The sequence below is a fragment of the Camelina sativa genome, chromosome 11, assembly GCF_000633955.1.
Source record: "Camelina sativa cultivar DH55 chromosome 11, Cs, whole genome shotgun sequence".
NCBI classification, from domain to species: Eukaryota; Viridiplantae; Streptophyta; class Magnoliopsida; order Brassicales; family Brassicaceae; genus Camelina; species Camelina sativa.
The window spans coordinates 36,153,350-36,172,838 of record NC_025695.1 but is presented as its reverse complement, the minus strand read 5'-3'; the positions used below and the strand labels follow the sequence as shown (position 1 = coordinate 36,172,838).

General features: G+C 34.1%; 3 protein-coding genes across 3 annotated transcripts; 1 reads left to right on the top strand and 2 right to left on the bottom strand.

Moving 5' to 3' along the window:
* Window positions 119-1,067, bottom strand: LOC109127404. The gene is made up of 2 exons (XM_019232043.1): window positions 375-1,067; window positions 119-277 (listed from the first exon to the last, which is right to left on the bottom strand). Exons 1-2 carry the CDS (start codon window positions 789-791, stop codon window positions 119-121), a joined length of 576 nt encoding a protein of 191 aa, XP_019087588.1. The 5' UTR covers window positions 792-1,067.
* LOC104728670 (E3 ubiquitin-protein ligase HERC2-like) lies at window positions 3,094-9,634 on the bottom strand. Its single transcript, XM_019232042.1, has 6 exons — window positions 9,104-9,634; window positions 8,789-8,875; window positions 4,960-5,049; window positions 4,753-4,839; window positions 4,553-4,669; window positions 3,094-4,422 (listed from the first exon to the last, which is right to left on the bottom strand). The coding sequence occupies exons 1-6, from the start codon at window positions 9,149-9,151 to the stop codon at window positions 3,094-3,096; spliced, it is 1,758 nt and encodes a 585-aa protein (XP_019087587.1). The 5' UTR covers window positions 9,152-9,634.
* Window positions 12,012-12,607, top strand: LOC104725262. The gene has a single exon (XM_010443891.1). The coding sequence runs from the start codon at window positions 12,087-12,089 to the stop codon at window positions 12,498-12,500; it is 414 nt and encodes a 137-aa protein (XP_010442193.1). The 5' UTR covers window positions 12,012-12,086; the 3' UTR covers window positions 12,501-12,607.

Here is a 19,489-nt window from a genome sequence, read left to right as displayed (position 1 = left end):
GGGGGGGGGGGGGGGGGGGGGGGGGGGGATGCTGGAAATGGCAAGACAACTTACTGGGAATTATATTTTCAAAGATCAATACATCACACAGAGACGGTTTAATATATGTATAAGAGAATCAAGCCAAAACCTGTGCTGTCAGAGATTTTATAACTTCTTTTGCAACTTCTGATTTGGCGGATTCCTCTGCTACCAGGTTCATCGCTTCTTGCACTTTCTTCACAGACTTCTGAACTTCGAATTCTTGGGCCTCACATCTGTGCCTCAGACTCTCGGCCTGAACAGCATCCCAGATTCATTTTAAAAAGTTAACGAGTTTAGACAGACGTGGAAGAAAAAGATAATGCTTTCAAGGTTTGGAGGTCGAATTTTACCTGGGCGCGTAATTTGACTACTTCCTGATTCAGAAGTTCATTTGATTTCTTCAGACTGTCAGCTATACTTGTTGAAAAACCTAGACCAGCTGTCAAAGGAATGGGTGTCACTGAACGAGGAGGACTAGATCTTCTTGAAAAAGGTGACACAGATCTGGAGCTTGCTCCAGATGGAGTTACTGCTGGTTTTGGTGGCCCGCGCCGTAAGTCAGCCACATTGGTGAAAGCATCTTTAAGCTGTAATAGAGGTGTTTGAGAAGTGCGAACAAGAGAAAATGCGTCCGCCTTTTTTCCTTGTCTAGCTGCCCTGCTATCCAGCTGCTTAATCAAATCTATATTTGATGGGATTCCTGATTTAGCCAATCTTATCTCGGCTTTATCCAATCTGTCCTTGTTCTCCCCGGAAAGTCGTGGCATAACATTCTTCCTGCTATCAATACTAGGTTCTGAAACTTTACTTAGTTTAGAGTAACATGAATCGCAGACACGATAGGGCTTGCCTGGATTAGGTGCCAAAGCAGCTTTCAGTGATTTCTTGGAACTGCATGAATGGCAGTGGACAAGTCCACAGTTGTAACAATTGTGTCTCTTTCGTGTGAATCCGAACGCCTGTCTACAAGCTGAACATTGAGATTGCTCAGTACCAGAAACCCATTTATGAAGACATATTGCTGCTGTAAAGTTTGAACCACAGGCAACNGGACACTCACGTTGGAGAGTCTAAATGGACAAAACTTAGGCTTTCCTTTCCGACCATATTTCAACAGTTGAGCACCTTTCTTCAAAGCAATTAGAGCCTGCAAAACATATGGAAGGGCTTCTGTGAAGATCTTGATGAGACAAAAACAAGTTCGTAACTAAAACTTCAAAATTACAGGGACACGAAAATTAAAATTAAAATTTTCCTTAAAAAAAAAAAAAACATAATTTGCCAACAAAACTCAGACACATCTAGTGAGACTAGGAGAAATCATCAAAATTATTATTATTAAAAAAAAAACACAGAGGAAAGAAGAAGAGAGGACCTGTTCAATGTCTCGCTCGACATTACCATAGCTCACAAGATCTGCCATTCCATGAGAGGGGTTTACCAAAATACCAAAACCCTCTCCGATCACACGGTGAAGCAGCACCGGTCATCCTAAGCAAACAAGACTACGTGAAGTCTCCGCCGTTCTAACCATCAAATTCCGCGCTAAACTCCAAAATAANTCGAGAAGCACAAACTGAACTGTTGGTAGGACTGCTTAAAGTCAAGTCTCTGCTGTCCTGAAAATGATGAAATGAAACAAAACAAACTTCAGGAAAATCTAAATGCGACATATCTTGAGAAGAGAGAAACACATTTGCAACATCAATAAAACTGACGCTGTCAGCGTTAAAAATGCTCATTACTTACAGCAATAGAGAGGCCTCCATCACTCCAGCCGTCAATTTTAGAGCGGCCAGCTTGACCAGATATCAAAGCTTTTAGGCCAGCGATCCACACCTCTGCCTCAACTTTGTCCTTGCAAATCTGAATATAAGGTAACCTTTTTAACTTCACATATACAGAGGCAGACAATACATGCTGAAGAGAAAGTAACTGAGGTTTATTACCAAATCAAGAGTCCGCTTCCTGTTGGAGTATACGAGAGAAAAAGATAAATAATCCTTTTCAGGGCGAAGGTAACGTTGGAAAACAGCCTGATAGCATAAACGTGATCAAAGTCATAACATGTTCCTCATAAATTTTTTGATGCCTTTGTTTGATACTGCATCGAAACAAAAAAGAAAAAAAAAAAGTAGAAATTCAAGAGAAATTACAGTTCGTTGTCCTGGAACAATCTTAGATACAGTTGCTAACTTGAGACGTTTTTCTCCACCATTTGAAATCCAGATTAAAGATGTCTCATCCTGCAAATAACATGTCCAAGGTGGATAAGAATAAAAGGCTTATATTTGACCAAACACAAAGATGCGAAAATATCCTCAGCCTTAATAGCACCACAAAGAAGCTCATGGAAAGATTGCAAGGCTCAGAACCAAATTTACAGCAAAACCAATTTTATTTATGCTCAGAACCGAAATGTAATCCATTTTTAATCTAAAGGACACTCACGTTGGAGAGTCTAAATGGACAAAACTTAGGCTTTCCTTTCCGACCATATTTCAACAGTTGAGCACCTTTCTTCAAAGCAATTAGAGCCTGCAAAACATTGAAGGGCTTCTGTGAAGATCTTGATGAGACAAAAACTAGTTCGTAACTAAAACTTCAAAATTACAGGGACACTTACAAGACGGAAAAAAAAAACATAATTTGCAAACAAATTTCAGACACATCTAGTGAGACTAGGAGAAATCATCAAAATTATATATAAAAAAAAAACACAGAGGAAAGAAGAAGAGAGGACCTGTTCGATGTCTCGCTCGACATTACCATAGCTCACAAGATCTGCCATTCCATGAGAGGGGTTTACCAAAATACCAAAACCCTCTCCGATCACACGGTGAAGCAGCACCGGTCATCCTAAGCAAACAAGACTACGTGAAGTCTCCGCCGTTCTAACCATCAAATTCCGCGCTAAACTCCAAAATAAAATTAAAAAAAAAAAACCCTCTTCTATATCAAAATTCTTGGACAAAAATGTGAAATTTCGAAACCCTAGCTTCTTGAGTTGGGGAAGTTTCCGATGAAAGTGAGGTGTGATCGGAAATCAAGAAAAAGCGTTCGCTGTTTTTAGGTGGTAACGGCTGTGGTGTTCTTGGAAATTGCGGTTTTTTCTTTGGTAATCTTGAGAAATTTCACCGGAGGATGGAAGAAGAAGATGAAGATCGCCGGAGAGAGAGAGAGAGANGTATCCTCTACTAAGCAAGGAAGCTTCCCATCAGCATTGGGATTCCCTAGTTGACCATAAACAGTACTACCCATCGTGTAAATTTTCCCCGATGTGGTCAAGCCGACTGTTAAACTATGTCCACATGCAACTCTGTGAAAAGAATGGTCAATTAGAGCTGATACACATGTGGGTTTAAGCCGAGACTCTTTATCTCCATGACCAAGACGGCTCTTGTCACCATCACCCCATGTGAACAGCTTTCCTGATGAAATGCTTGAACTTGACTGAGTGACAATGACTTCTACTATTGCAGCAGCATGCCATACACCACATGCAACGGCAATAGTCCTCAAACCAGATAAAGATTCAACTTCTCTCGGGTAAAATACAGTTTCTTTGTCACCATGCCCTAAAACACCAAATGTTCCATCTCCAAAAGTAAAAAGCTGTCCAGTTGACGTGATCAAAGCAGTGTGCCACGGTCCACAAGATACGGACGCAACTTGAAGACCTTCAAGAGGACCTGATATTCTCTTTGGTATCCAGTGACTTACATCGGTACCATGGCCAAGAAGTCCAACACAGTGTGTTCCATCACCCCATGTGTAAATCTCTCCTGTCATTGTGACAGCGCACGTATGGAACTCACCGCAGGCAACAAAATCAACACTAGTAGCAGCTAGAGACTCAATAAGCTGAGGACCACTAACATCTTTTCCCATTCCATGGCCAAGACGTCCTCCCGATGCGTCACCCCACGTAAAAACCTCACCTTGCCTAGAGACTAGAGCAGCATGCTTAACACCACATGCTATGTGATGGACATCCAAACAAACATTGGATTCCAATGGCTTTGGTATCAGAACATCAGACCTTGAACCAACACAAGAAGCATTCCTATCAGCCCCGACTCTGACAACACTATCACATAGCACTTCACCCCATATATAAACATCACCTAGAGCATCACAATCATCTGGAGCAGAACCATGACTTGAGCTGCTTTGAACACTAGAGACACTAACCCGGAAAACGTCTGATCCAGGTCCTCTTACTAACATATTTGGGCTCTCTGATGCCACATGTGATCTTTCAGAACTGACAGAATTCTCAGTTCTAGAAGTCCTGGGAAAAGTGTTTGAATTGGAGGGCGTCTCAACAATGCTAAAATCTCGAGAAGCACAAACTGAACTGTTGGTAGGACTGCTTAAAGTCAAGTCTCTGCTGTCCTGAAAATGATGAAATGAAACAAAACAAACTTCAGGAAAAACTAAATGAGACTTATCTTGAGAAGAGAGAAATACATTTGCAACATCAATAAAACTGACGCTGTCAGCGTTAAAAATGCTCATTACTTACAGCAATAGAGAGGCCTCCATCACTCCAGCCGTCAATTTTAGAGCGGCCAGCTTGACCAGATATCAAAGCTTTTAGGCCAGCAATCCACACCTCTGCCTCAACTTTGTCCTTGCAAATCTGAATATAAGGTAACCTTTTTAACTTCACATATACAGAGGCAGACAATACATGCTGAAGAGAAAGTAACTGAGGTTTATTACCAAATCAAGAGTCCGCTTCCTGTTGGAGTATACGAGAGAAAAAGATAAATAATCCTTTTCAGGGCGAAGGTAACGTTGGAAAACAGCCTGATAGCATAAACGTGATCAAAGTCATAACATGTTCCTCATAAATTTTTTGATGCCTTTGTTTGATACTGCATCGAAACAAAAAAGAAAAAAAAAAAGTAGAAATTCAAGAGAAATTACAGTTCGTTGTCCTGGAACAATCTTAGATACAGTTGCTAACTTGAGACGTTTTTCTCCACCATTTGAAATCCAGATTAAAGATGTCTCATCCTGCAAATAACATGTCCAAGGTGGATAAGAATAAAAGGCTTATATTTGACCAAACACAAAGATGCGAAAATATCCTCAGCCTTAATAGCACCACAAAGAAGCTCATGGAAAGATTGCAAGGCTCAGAACCAAATTTACAGCAAAACCAATTTTATTTATGCTCAGAACCGAAATGTAATCCATTTTTAATCTAAAGGACACTCACGTTGGAGAGTCTAAATGGACAAAACTTAGGCTTTCCTTTCCGACCATATTTCAACAGTTGAGCACCTTTCTTCAAAGCAATTAGAGCCTGCAAAACATTGAAGGGCTTCTGTGAAGATCTTGATGAGACAAAAACTAGTTCGTAACTAAAACTTCAAAATTACAGGGACACTTACAAGACGGAAAAAAAAAACATAATTTGCAAACAAATTTCAGACACATCTAGTGAGACTAGGAGAAATCATCAAAATTATATATAAAAAAAAAACACAGAGGAAAGAAGAAGAGAGGACCTGTTCGATGTCTCGCTCGACATTACCATAGCTCACAAGATCTGCCATTCCATGAGAGGGGTTTACCAAAATACCAAAACCCTCTCCGATCACACGGTGAAGCAGCACCGGTCATCCTAAGCAAACAAGACTACGTGAAGTCTCCGCCGTTCTAACCATCAAATTCCGCGCTAAACTCCAAAATAAAATTAAAAAAATAAAACCCTCTTCTATATCAAAATTCTTGGACAAAAATGTGAAATTTCGAAACCCTAGCTTCTTGAGTTGGGGAAGTTTCCGATGAAAGTGAGGTGTGATCGGAAATCAAGAAAAAGCGTTCGCTGTTTTTAGGTGGTAACGGCTGTGGTGTTCTTGGAAATTGCGGTTTTTTCTTTGGTAATCTTGAGAAATTTCACCGGAGGATGGAAGAAGAAGATGAAGATCGCCGGAGAGAGAGAGAGAGAGACCAGAGATGCGACAGAGAGAAAGAGCGCGAGAATGAAAGGCACTACATCAAGCGCCAACGAAACTAGTCTTTGCCGCGGAATTCCAAGTACGGACATAGTCAATGTTGAAAAGTAAAATAATTACATATCAGTTAATAAATAGGGTAATATAATAATGTTCCTCGTTTATATTTATTTTGTCACCTAATATTTTAATTTTATATTATTAATTATCAAAATATATGTATATGTATAAAATTTTTAAGCATATATATATAATTAACTAAAAGTGATACAAAACAGTGAATATAGAGAAAAATGTTTTTATGTATTTATCATTTTTAGCATTATAGTTGTAAGTTGTAAGTAACCAAGTTACATTTATTTTAATTATGTTCTTAACTATTGCTTCTAATTATCTCTTTCAACTATTTCTACTTCGTCTAATCAATCAGTTTATTAAATGGAAAATTTCCAAAATATTCCCACTTTAGCCGTAGCGGTAGAAAAGCTACTTGTCGCACCTGAGGGTAGAGGATGTCACGAAGTGGTGATTAAGAAGAAGAAATGATTAAAGAACTATAAAAATGGAACTCACGATGAGCCTGGATATGAAGTACTAAGTCTCATTATTGTTTTATCTTAAAATTTTTTTTAAGAGGTTGTAGATCTGTTTCTTTTTCATTCGTGCTAATTAAAGTCTCCTCACTTTCTCATTTTATATATGAACGTGTGTTTATTTAGAATATACACATGCCAACGTATTGGATTGGTTGTTACTTGTTAGGTTGGGTTTTTCTTATACCCAAAAACTTTTTAAGGCTGATAAAAAAATATATATATCAACTGAGACTGGAACAACAACTTTTGCAATCAATCTTTTATAGAAGACCTTGTGAGACTGGAACGGAGACGCATAAGGATATAAGATATTATGCACGTTACACTCACCCAAATCAATTGAGAGTTCTTTTCTTGAAGATAGTAGCCTTGAATGGCGTTGATATCTTAGGAATGTGCATTGCTGGTCACTGATGAGCTAGTTCCTTTTCATGTAAGCCTCGGCATGAACTCTACGAGATAGAGATTGAAATTAGCAAGTTAGCCTTCACGCTCTCTTGAAAATCTATTATTTAATTTCATGGAGTTGATGGGGATTGACGAGTTTATTTTCTGAATCCGAACAAATGATGATAAATAGAAGATTGACTCGCTCAATCAATATTGCAATAAGAGATTTTGATCACTCAGACAATCCCAATTTGCAACTCAATAAATTGGAAGTGAATCCACACACACACCTAGAATCTAAAGATAAAACAAAAAGTAATTCACACTTTGTAAAATGCATAATAGTTCCTGATAGGTAGAAAATGTTGTTTTATAATTAAATAAGAATAATAATAAAAAGTTAATAACATATAAACTAATAAGATCTTTCCAATGGTTTCAGCAGTAGCATATATGTTAGAATGTTCGGAAACAAAAGAGTTGTTTTCTTGGAGAAGTGGTGAGGATGAAAATGATATTGAAGCTGTAGTTATAGAGAGATAACGTCTCATGGTTTTAGTCGATTTTTTCCCCCAAAATTAATATTATACTGCCTCCAAAACATTGTAATTTAGTTTTGTTATAACAACAACTGGATTTAGTTAAGATTATTATTTGGAGATAGTAGAACTAAACCTAAAAAATGAATATGTAAAGTGGATGTTTTAGTGAGATATAGATTTGTAACACTTATTTGGATAGACAAATGAAGATTAAAATGCTTTAACATCAAAAAACTTCTTATTTGTTCTTTATTATAAAAGCAAATAATGTGATAACTTTATACTTGGGAATTTCGTTCAAATGTACTTTCCAGATGATATTAGTTACATGATGTACATATATATACACTAATACACACACACACATATATATATATATATATATATATATATATTCTTGCGCTTTAGTCTTCTAGTATGATCCTTTATGCCCATTTGTTATCTTTTCAAAAGCAGGATTCAAAGGTGAAAACAATTCGGTGGTTTCCTTTCCTTTTAATTTCTTTTTTCATATCTCAAATGTAATGGTAACGTTCTTAACGATTCTTTTTTATTCAACTATTTCTTAGGTACTTTTTTTTTCTCTTAGATTTGTCCATTTTACTAACTAAATGTCATCGCATTTAGCTGAAAATAATTAGTTAACTTAATGATAGAAATTCCCAAATGGAGGAGAGAAAAAATCAATATGACCATGGAATATGGAATAAAAAAGGTTGGTATAAAGATTGTTCGAGAACAACTCTTTTCCAGAGAACATATGCGGTTATGCCACACTAATTGATCGGACTTCACATTTACTTGAAAAAATTATACATATATATATATATATATATATATATATTCAAATTCACTACTTTATAATTAAAACGCATCTTTTTTTTAGCAAGAAAATAAGCATTTAAGGTCTCTTTCACTTCATAAAATACGCTTATATATGCTCAATATATACAACCAAAAAGAAGGCATTGAGAGAGAAAAAAAGTTTGAACCGGAAAAAGGGAGATGGGGTGGTTTGTCAAGGAAAGAAGAGGAGGTTCATGGAAGCGAGGATGGTTAGAGGAAACACTACTGACTTCATCAGCACCTCCTCTTAGACTACTAGCTCTCTTCGGCATCATATNGAAAATATCGTCAGCCTTAATAGCACCACAAAGAACCTCATGAAAAGATTGCAAGGCTCAGAACCAAATTTACAGCAAAACCAAATTTATTTATGCTCAGAACCGAAATGTAATCCATTTTTAATCTAAAGGACACTCACGTTGGAGAGTCTAAATGGACAAAACTTAGGCTTTCCTTTCCGACCATATTTCAACAGTTGAGCACCTTTCTTCAAAGCAATTAGAGCCTGCAAAACATATGGAAGGGCTTCTGTGAAGATCTTGATGAGACAAAAACAAGTTCGTAACTAAAACTTCAAAATTACAGGGACACGAAAATTAAAATTAAAATTTTCCTTAAAAAAAAAAAAAACATAATTTGCCAACAAAACTCAGACACATCTAGTGAGACTAGGAGAAATCATCAAAATTATTATTATTAAAAAAAAAACACAGAGGAAAGAAGAAGAGAGGACCTGTTCAATGTCTCGCTCGACATTACCATAGCTCACAAGATCTGCCATTCCATGAGAGGGGTTTACCAAAATACCAAAACCCTCTCCGATCACACGGTGAAGCAGCACCGGTCATCCTAAGCAAACAAGACTACGTGAAGTCTCCGCCGTTCTAACCATCAAATTCCGCGCTAAACTCCAAAATAAAATTAAAAAAATAAAACCCTCTTCTATATCAAAATTCTTGGACAAAAATGTGAAATTTCGAAACCCTAGCTTCTTGAGTTGGGGAAGTTTCCGATGAAAGTGAGGTGTGATCGGAAATCAAGAAAAAGCGTTCGCTGTTTTTAGGTGGTAACGGCTGTGGTGTTCTTGGAAATTGCGGTTTTTTCTTTGGTAATCTTGAGAAATTTCACCGGAGGATGGAAGAAGAAGATGAAGATCGCCGGAGAGAGAGAGAGAGAGACCAGAGATGCGACAGAGAGAAAGAGCGCGAGAATGAAAGGCACTACATCAAGCGCCAACGAAACTAGTCTTTGCCGCGGAATTCCAAGTACGGACATAGTCAATGTTGAAAAGTAAAATAATTACATATCAGTTAATAAATAGGGTAATATAATAATGTTCCTCGTTTATATTTATTTTGTCACCTAATATTTTAATTTTATATTATTAATTATCAAAATATATGTATATGTATAAAATTTTTAAGCATATATATATAATTAACTAAAAGTGATACAAAACAGTGAATATAGAGAAAAATGTTTTTATGTATTTATCATTTTTAGCATTATAGTTGTAAGTTGTAAGTAACCAAGTTACATTTATTTTAATTATGTTCTTAACTATTGCTTCTAATTATCTCTTTCAACTATTTCTACTTCGTCTAATCAATCAGTTTATTAAATGGAAAATTTCCAAAATATTCCCACTTTAGCCGTAGCGGTAGAAAAGCTACTTGTCGCACCTGAGGGTAGAGGATGTCACGAAGTGGTGATTAAGAAGAAGAAATGATTAAAGAACTATAAAAATGGAACTCACGATGAGCCTGGATATGAAGTACTAAGTCTCATTATTGTTTTATCTTAAAATTTTTTTTAAGAGGTTGTAGATCTGTTTCTTTTTCATTCGTGCTAATTAAAGTCTCCTCACTTTCTCATTTTATATATGAACGTGTGTTTATTTAGAATATACACATGCCAACGTATTGGATTGGTTGTTACTTGTTAGGTTGGGTTTTTCTTATACCCAAAAACTTTTTAAGGCTGATAAAAAAATATATATATCAACTGAGACTGGAACAACAACTTTTGCAATCAATCTTTTATAGAAGACCTTGTGAGACTGGAACGGAGACGCATAAGGATATAAGATATTATGCACGTTACACTCACCCAAATCAATTGAGAGTTCTTTTCTTGAAGATAGTAGCCTTGAATGGCGTTGATATCTTAGGAATGTGCATTGCTGGTCACTGATGAGCTAGTTCCTTTTCATGTAAGCCTCGGCATGAACTCTACGAGATAGAGATTGAAATTAGCAAGTTAGCCTTCACGCTCTCTTGAAAATCTATTATTTAATTTCATGGAGTTGATGGGGATTGACGAGTTTATTTTCTGAATCCGAACAAATGATGATAAATAGAAGATTGACTCGCTCAATCAATATTGCAATAAGAGATTTTGATCACTCAGACAATCCCAATTTGCAACTCAATAAATTGGAAGTGAATCCACACACACACCTAGAATCTAAAGATAAAACAAAAAGTAATTCACACTTTGTAAAATGCATAATAGTTCCTGATAGGTAGAAAATGTTGTTTTATAATTAAATAAGAATAATAATAAAAAGTTAATAACATATAAACTAATAAGATCTTTCCAATGGTTTCAGCAGTAGCATATATGTTAGAATGTTCGGAAACAAAAGAGTTGTTTTCTTGGAGAAGTGGTGAGGATGAAAATGATATTGAAGCTGTAGTTATAGAGAGATAACGTCTCATGGTTTTAGTCGATTTTTTCCCCCAAAATTAATATTATACTGCCTCCAAAACATTGTAATTTAGTTTTGTTATAACAACAACTGGATTTAGTTAAGATTATTATTTGGAGATAGTAGAACTAAACCTAAAAAATGAATATGTAAAGTGGATGTTTTAGTGAGATATAGATTTGTAACACTTATTTGGATAGACAAATGAAGATTAAAATGCTTTAACATCAAAAAACTTCTTATTTGTTCTTTATTATAAAAGCAAATAATGTGATAACTTTATACTTGGGAATTTCGTTCAAATGTACTTTCCAGATGATATTAGTTACATGATGTACATATATATACACTAATACACACACACACATATATATATATATATATATATATATATATTCTTGCGCTTTAGTCTTCTAGTATGATCCTTTATGCCCATTTGTTATCTTTTCAAAAGCAGGATTCAAAGGTGAAAACAATTCGGTGGTTTCCTTTCCTTTTAATTTCTTTTTTCATATCTCAAATGTAATGGTAACGTTCTTAACGATTCTTTTTTATTCAACTATTTCTTAGGTACTTTTTTTTTCTCTTAGATTTGTCCATTTTACTAACTAAATGTCATCGCATTTAGCTGAAAATAATTAGTTAACTTAATGATAGAAATTCCCAAATGGAGGAGAGAAAAAATCAATATGACCATGGAATATGGAATAAAAAAGGTTGGTATAAAGATTGTTCGAGAACAACTCTTTTCCAGAGAACATATGCGGTTATGCCACACTAATTGATCGGACTTCACATTTACTTGAAAAAATTATACATATATATATATATATATATATATATATTCAAATTCACTACTTTATAATTAAAACGCATCTTTTTTTTAGCAAGAAAATAAGCATTTAAGGTCTCTTTCACTTCATAAAATACGCTTATATATGCTCAATATATACAACCAAAAAGAAGGCATTGAGAGAGAAAAAAAGTTTGAACCGGAAAAAGGGAGATGGGGTGGTTTGTCAAGGAAAGAAGAGGAGGTTCATGGAAGCGAGGATGGTTAGAGGAAACACTACTGACTTCATCAGCACCTCCTCTTAGACTACTAGCTCTCTTCGGCATCATATCTTTACTCATATTCATCTCTTCATACCCACGTTACAAGTACGAGGTTGAGAAAACCGCGGCTAATCTCAAGCTCTTCATGCTTTTCCTCCCAATTCTCTTTGTCTTCATCCTGGTATCTCTAAGCTTCGTCCATCGACTTCTCTTCAATTCATCTTACTCCGTTAGAGCAAACCAGGCTAAGTCCCTTTTTGGAGAAGGAAAATTTCCCTGGGGAGTTTCGCTTATGCTAATACTTCTACTTCTTTTAGTTTCTAAACAATCTTACTTTCACTCCTTATGGTATCCGACTTTGTAAGTTATGACTGTCCATTAATCATTCATTTATTAATCTTTAAATGTAATCATTAGATTGATCATTGCTTCTTGCAATCCTTAATAAAATCTGCACACGTGTATAAGACATTTTGAGTATAATTGATTATTGCTTCTTTATAAGGACTAGGTTGGTAGCCGCGCTGCAGGTAGAATTTTTATTTTATTTTTCTTATATTTATTTTTTGTTTTGTTTTTGATTTCATAATTTAATATATACGTTGTTTGGAATAATTTTCATAATTTTTAAATATTTTCAATGGTAATTTCTTTTTCTTTGATTATTATTATTTATATCATCATATAATACATAAGCTTTTAATTTCAAAATTTTAGTTTTTGAATGTATTTTTAATTTTACCTTAAGTTAAAGGGATCTCACCATTAATTCTTGATTTGTTTTTCACTCATAATTCACAAACTGAATGTTCTTGATGGATCTCTTCGAGCCACTTCAACCTTTGTCTCCATAATCTCACATAACTTATCTCTTTTTCTCATTCAATAACTGTAACAACATCTTTTAGCAATACCTTCCTGTACTTTATTCATCAGTTTTCTGATTTTACCGGGGACCAAATTAGGCTACACAAACATTGCTTTTGTTCTATCTATTTCTTCTAGATTTTGCCAAAAATCATATGGATTATGCAATGGATTCAGCTGTAAATCCTATATATACATGGAAAACGATGGTGGTTAAAGGCTAAAGATCCTTCTTGGTGTTTAGCTGCATGTGTTACTAGTCATATTTCTATTTCCTCTTCAACAAAGTCACTTTCGCGTAGGTTTTAATACAGAGCAATTTTCTACATAAACCTCTAAGTATATTAATGGAAGTTCAGAAATAAACTATATAACACATGATTTTTTCTCAGGAAAATAGATTTAAGAAACAACCAGAGGCAAGAAACACACAAAAACAACCACAACTAAGTTCAAACCATTAATAAATAAAATAGAAATCAAATCCATTATATTGGTTACGACATGAAAGCAGCCACAATAAGTGACGATTATACCGTGTAAAAATAGTCTTCTAAATTTGTAATATGCTAATGTGAATAACAATTCTTAAAAAGAAAGAACCCGAAAAGTCGGTACTTCATCTTTGAGAATATTTTTCTTTTCATGACCCCATTTCCTTGCTAATTTCAAAGCGGTTTCCAGACCTTCAGCACCAATGTTCATAGGAATCACCATATCATAACAAAACATATTTGTGAGATATCAAGTTTTCTGATTTCATAATGTAATATATATGTTCTTTGATATCAAGTCTCATAAGTTTTTGATAATTAAATGGTTATTTGTATTCATAGTATTATTTCTATTTTCATATGATAATTGAGTTTTTAATTTCATAAATTTAGTTTTTACATATATTTTGAATTTTATTATGTTAAGAAATAAGTTTTTGTCTCTTTGACTTGAAAATTATATTCTTCTCTGACTAAAACAATACTGAATATTTTGGATGTTAATATAGTTAATCCAAAATGTTCATTTATCATTAAACCAAAAAATTAGTTGTATATTTGAAAAATTAAAGTATTTTCCAATGAAATTAAAATTGCATTTTAATTTAGATTTTTTCGGTCTGTTGTTAGTATATATTTTTCTTGTTGCTGCATTTTTTGTTATTATTTTTATAAAATTATATAGTAAAGTAAAATATATGTTTTCTTGTTTTCGATTTACGGTGCTTTCACTACAAAAAAACAAGCCGTTTGTGACCCTCAAAAGAGTCTTAAAATGGTCGTAAAACAACCATTTGTGACTATTACGAGACTATCTAAGTTGGTCGCTTAAAAACGGTCATTAAATATAACAGTCACAATAAGGTGGCATATTTGCGACTCTTTCAAGACTGATAAATATGGTTGTATAAAAGCGACGGTTTAGAGACACATAGTAACAGTCGTATGTTTGGAAACAATAGTCGCAATACCGTCGCATATTTGCGCCTCTTTTAAGACTAATATATATGGTCGTAAATTTTTTATCGCAACTTAAAGTGATCTCAAAGCAGTTGCTAATTTGCGACTAAAAAGTGACTGTTTAAAACAGTCGTATATAAGCGACTACATCTTGGAGTCGTATATTAACGACGTTGTAACGAGAATTTACAAAAAAAACAAAATTGTGGCGGCAGAGAGAAGATGCAACAGTTGAAGATTGAGATGAACGGCGGACGCTTCGAGTTGTGTTGGTGGTAAACGACGGTGGAAGCTTCAAGACGCGGTGGTGGTGAACGGCGTAAGCTTCAAGATCTGATGGTGATGAACGACGAAGAAAGCTTTCAGATCTGGTAGACAGAAGCTTCGAGATATGTTGGTGATAAAAGACGACGAAAGCTTTCAAATTTGGTAAACAGAAGCTTCAAGATGCGGTGGTGGTGAATGGTCAAAGGTGTGGCCGAAGGTGAGATAATGAGATGTGGTTAACGGAAGTTTCAAAATTTGGGGAAGAAGGTGAGAGAAGAATTGTTGAGAAGGAGAAGAAGGAGAAGAGGAATCATTGAGAAGGAGAAGAGCATTCAATCATCTGAAGAAAGAGAAGAAGAAGAGAAGGGGAAATAGAAGGAGAAGATTTGGTCCGTTTGATCTAAATCTATCAACGGTGGATATTAAAACAACACTACAATCCTTGTCTTCTTAGATTAGTCAATGAAAAGCTTTCCATTTTTAAGTCAATAAAAGCCAAATAATTTAGTATAAACATTATTATTATTTCATTTTCATTAAAATAATGGAACCAATAATTATAATAATAATCTAGTTTTTATTCTTTTTAGGAATTGAGGTTTAGGATTTGAAAATGATTAGATCAGATTTAGATTTTAAAATAATCAAACTTAGGTCTTTTTTTTTTTTAATTTAAATTTTGGATGTATACAATAAATTTTAGAATTATCTACTTTCTGACCAAAATTGTTGATATCAAACACTTACTCATAATTGCATTCTAGAGTATATATATATCTATTAGTTTAAGAGTTTAAAACATTGTTTTGATAACTTTGTTTTGAATTTTACAAAAAATGTCAAACTTTCTTATTAAAGAAAATGTAACACTTTAGAATGATTAAAAATTATGAAAATTTTGTTTTAAACATTAAAATTTAAAACTTTGACGAAGTTTTTATGACTAAATTTGATCAAATCAAAGTAGAAATGTATAAAGAAACATGTTAACAATTCTCTAATGTAAAATTTCGAATTAAAAAATCGAGATTTGGTAAGTAGTCGCAAGTTAGTATCTAAATAATGTTTTATTCGCTAAAGCGTGGGTATTTATGGTGATACTGTGACGAAAATACGACTATATGTTTAAAAGTGTTAGATTGCTAATTTAGTCGCAAAGTCGTGGCAAATGTGCGACTGTTTTGTTTTGTGACAATATGTAAAAAATGTTGAAAAAGTCAATATGCTTGAGTCAAACAAAACCTATATATAATGTTACAATCACCCAAGTTACTATATTAAACATAATCAATTAGTTTAATGAGGCACAACATCTAAATGAAAAGGATATTAAGAAATTTCAAAACCATTAGTTAACATTACATATAACACTTGTGTAATGTTTTGAAAACTTGTGTAAACCATAGAAAAATTAAATTTTTAGTTGTATAATAATGATTCACTATCTATAGTAGTTCAAATTAACATATAAACCTTACAACTTAACATATTGGCAAATCTCTATTGATAAAATCTGTAAATGAAACCGCGAGGGTCACTAAATGGAAGCAAAATCGTCACAACCTCAAGTTTTAGTCGCTAATAAGTAGCATGTATGTAGGTAATTTGTGATTGATTTGTAACATTCTGTATATTTAGTCGCAAAGTGTGACTCTTTTGTGACTACCTTATATACATCACAAAATAAAAAATCTTGAATTTTACAAATTATGAACAAAACTGTTTATATAAATAACTCATGGGCACTCATAATACTAGTATAAATCACATGTAATAGTAAGATTTAGTAAAATATTGTTTTCATCACTTAGTTTTGAAATTTTTTCTCCATTGCAACACATTCTCATAAAAGAACATGTAAGACTTAAGATAGATTTGAAACTTATGGATGTTTAGTTTATAATCATTGAAATTTAAGACTTTGAGAAATTTACTATTGATAAGGTCCAGCAAAACAAATAATAAACATAAAACTAAAAATGTAAATGAATCTCAAATGTGAAATTTGAAATTAAAAATATTGAGAGTGTATAAACAGTCTTAAAGGAGTAGCTAAATCAGGTGTTAGTCGTAAATTCTTCAGGTGTTAGTCACAATAACGCCGCAAATATGTCGCTAAAAGGTAGCAGAAGAGTGACATATTGACGTAGTCCTAGCAGTGTGGCAAATCAGTCGCATATTGTGACGTTTTTGAGACTACCTAATATACGTCACAAAATAAAAATCTTGAATTCTACACATTATGAACAAAACTGTTTATATAAATCACTCAAGAGCACTCATAGTAGTAGTATAAAGTACGTGTAATAATAAGATTTAGTAAAACATTGTTTTCATCACTTAGTTTTAAAATATTTCTGAAATGACCTGACCCGTTTTTTTTAAATTAATAAATAATAATAATTATAATAAACTACAACTAGTGGTCTCATACCCACTAGCCACCTAACCACAAGCACAACCAACAACGGAAATAACAGATACCAATATCCAATATCTAATAACCAATAATCAAATATAACAATATTCCAATATCAAACAACTGGAAACAAGGAACCAGCAACCTAGCAAGTTCTAAAGACCCAACTCTAGCAACCTATCAATGCCAGACAACATCCAATCGGATCCCTAGAAGATCCTCCTCTTCATTGCCTTGATTCCACGATCACACTTTGCCTTTACCTGCATCACAAACACAAATTGCAATGCATGAGTATTTTATAAACACTCAGTAAGGCAATCCTCTCATCTACTGGGCTATACACACAAGCAATAGAGATACTCTAACCATCAACCAACAATCAACAAACAAACCAGGCTCTGCATCGACCGACACAAGGCTTGCATCGATCGACACCAACAGGGACAAGCATCGACCGACACAAAGTATGCATCGGTCGACACAAGGTTCATTTGCATCGATCGACGCATGCTCGACAATACGCGGAAACCCTAGTTGCATCGACCGACGCCTCCACATGGCATCGACCAATGCTCCTAGGTCAAGCTGCGCCGTCCTCGCACTGCATCGACCGACGCACATAGTGCATCGACCGATGCACATGCCGAGCATCGTTTTTCCTCGAAGCTTCTCGCCGGATCTCCGTTCCTACAACCACAAGAATCGATCCCAAGCCACAAGAAAGCTTCCTAACGCCTCATACAAAATTCTAACAAGCCTAACAACACATAAACAAATAGATCAGAGAATCTCCAGCTTAGATAAGCCATGGTCATGCACTTACCTTTGCCAAGACGAATCTGAACCTTAAACCAACAAGAAAACACCTCCAGAAAACCACCAAGTCTTCAATATGCGACGTTTTTGCGACTATGATTACCAACTAATTAATGAGTCACATAGTAGTCGCAATTCGTGACCATTGTGCGACCAATATATATTCGTCGCAAATTAGTCCTAATGTTGTCACTAATTTGAGACTCTTTTGTGACTTATATCTTTCGTCGTTAATAAGTGACGTTTTCTCTCCAATTATTCTGTAGTCGTAAAATCATCACAAAGTAGTCTCATAAGAGTCGCTCTATTTTGCGACCAGAAAAATAGTCACAAACTGGAGTCCCAAATTGCAGGTTTTCTTGTAGTGTTTGGAACATCAACATATTTATACTTGTCTTGTCTTAACCTAACTCTTACACTAAACAAACTTATTTACGCATATGGGCCTTTACTACAATAATGGTCCAATGACATTTTTCCTTTAGTAACCACTAGGTTTTTATAACACAACTAATTTGATATATTTTGATAAAAGTTATATATGATTGATTACGATAATAAAATATTATCTCATAAAAAAAAATTAAAATTAGTACTAAGGAAAAAAATTAAATTTCAGATACACAATTTTTTAAAATATAAAAATCAGTTGTGTTATAAAATCAAAACTGATAAAAAATCATAAATTTAACTTGACATTCAGGCGAGGCAAATCAAACTGATGACCTCACATATCCTAAACCATTTTCTTTGACCACCAGAAAAACAAAACAATTTTATAATTATGAATTTAACTCGTTTTCATATTTAATTGATCGCCACCTATGTTTTCGTGTTTTTTACTCAATGTTTTCTTATTCTTCATATTCTTTCTTGTCATTTTCATTGTTAAATTTTGTGTTAATTGTCACCGTAACTTTTACCGTTTGGTTATTCGTTATACTCTTTTTCTTCTTCTTCCTCGTCAACTTCTTCACATTCTTCCTCTGAAAAACCTTTTGTTAGACTACCACACAACTTGTTAACCCATCAAACTCCAAGAACAAAATCATTTCTTTTCTCATAAAATCTGTGAAATTCATGATTACCAGCATAATCAACACATGCACCCAATTATTGACAATTTTATCCATATACTTATTTGGTTTTAGATCCACGCGTTTAGAAACTTCTCAAACCAAAATCCTTACTTGGTTTATAATATTTTAAAAACATAATAAAATATAATAATAATTGTAATATAAATCATATGATATATAGAAATATGAGTACACTATAAGAACATATTAATTATAAATAAATAATATTAATTATATTATATCATCAAATAATATCAACCGTATGATATTATCAGATAACCGTAACCGTATATAACAGTAACCATTTGAACTGTAACCGTATTTAAACGTAACAGTTTGTTAAACGGTTCTGGTTAAGGTTACAAAAATTTATAACCATAACCGATGGTTAATAAACCTTAACCGTGACAATCGTAACCCTGGTCATGCCTATGTATAGCTAATAAAA

Excerpts from the sequence above, each read along its gene's own strand:
- LOC109127404 (XM_019232043.1), bottom strand. The coding sequence starts at position 791 with ATGCCACGACTTTCCGGGGAGAACAAGGACAGATTGGATAAAGCCGAG. Across the intron at positions 278-374 it reads TAGTCAAATTACGCGCCCAG|GCCGAGAGTCTGAGGCACAG; the intron begins GTAAAATTCGAC and ends GATGCTGTTCAG.
- LOC104725262 (XM_010443891.1), top strand. The coding sequence starts at position 12,087 with ATGGGGTGGTTTGTCAAGGAAAGAAGAGGAGGTTCATGGAAGCGAGGA.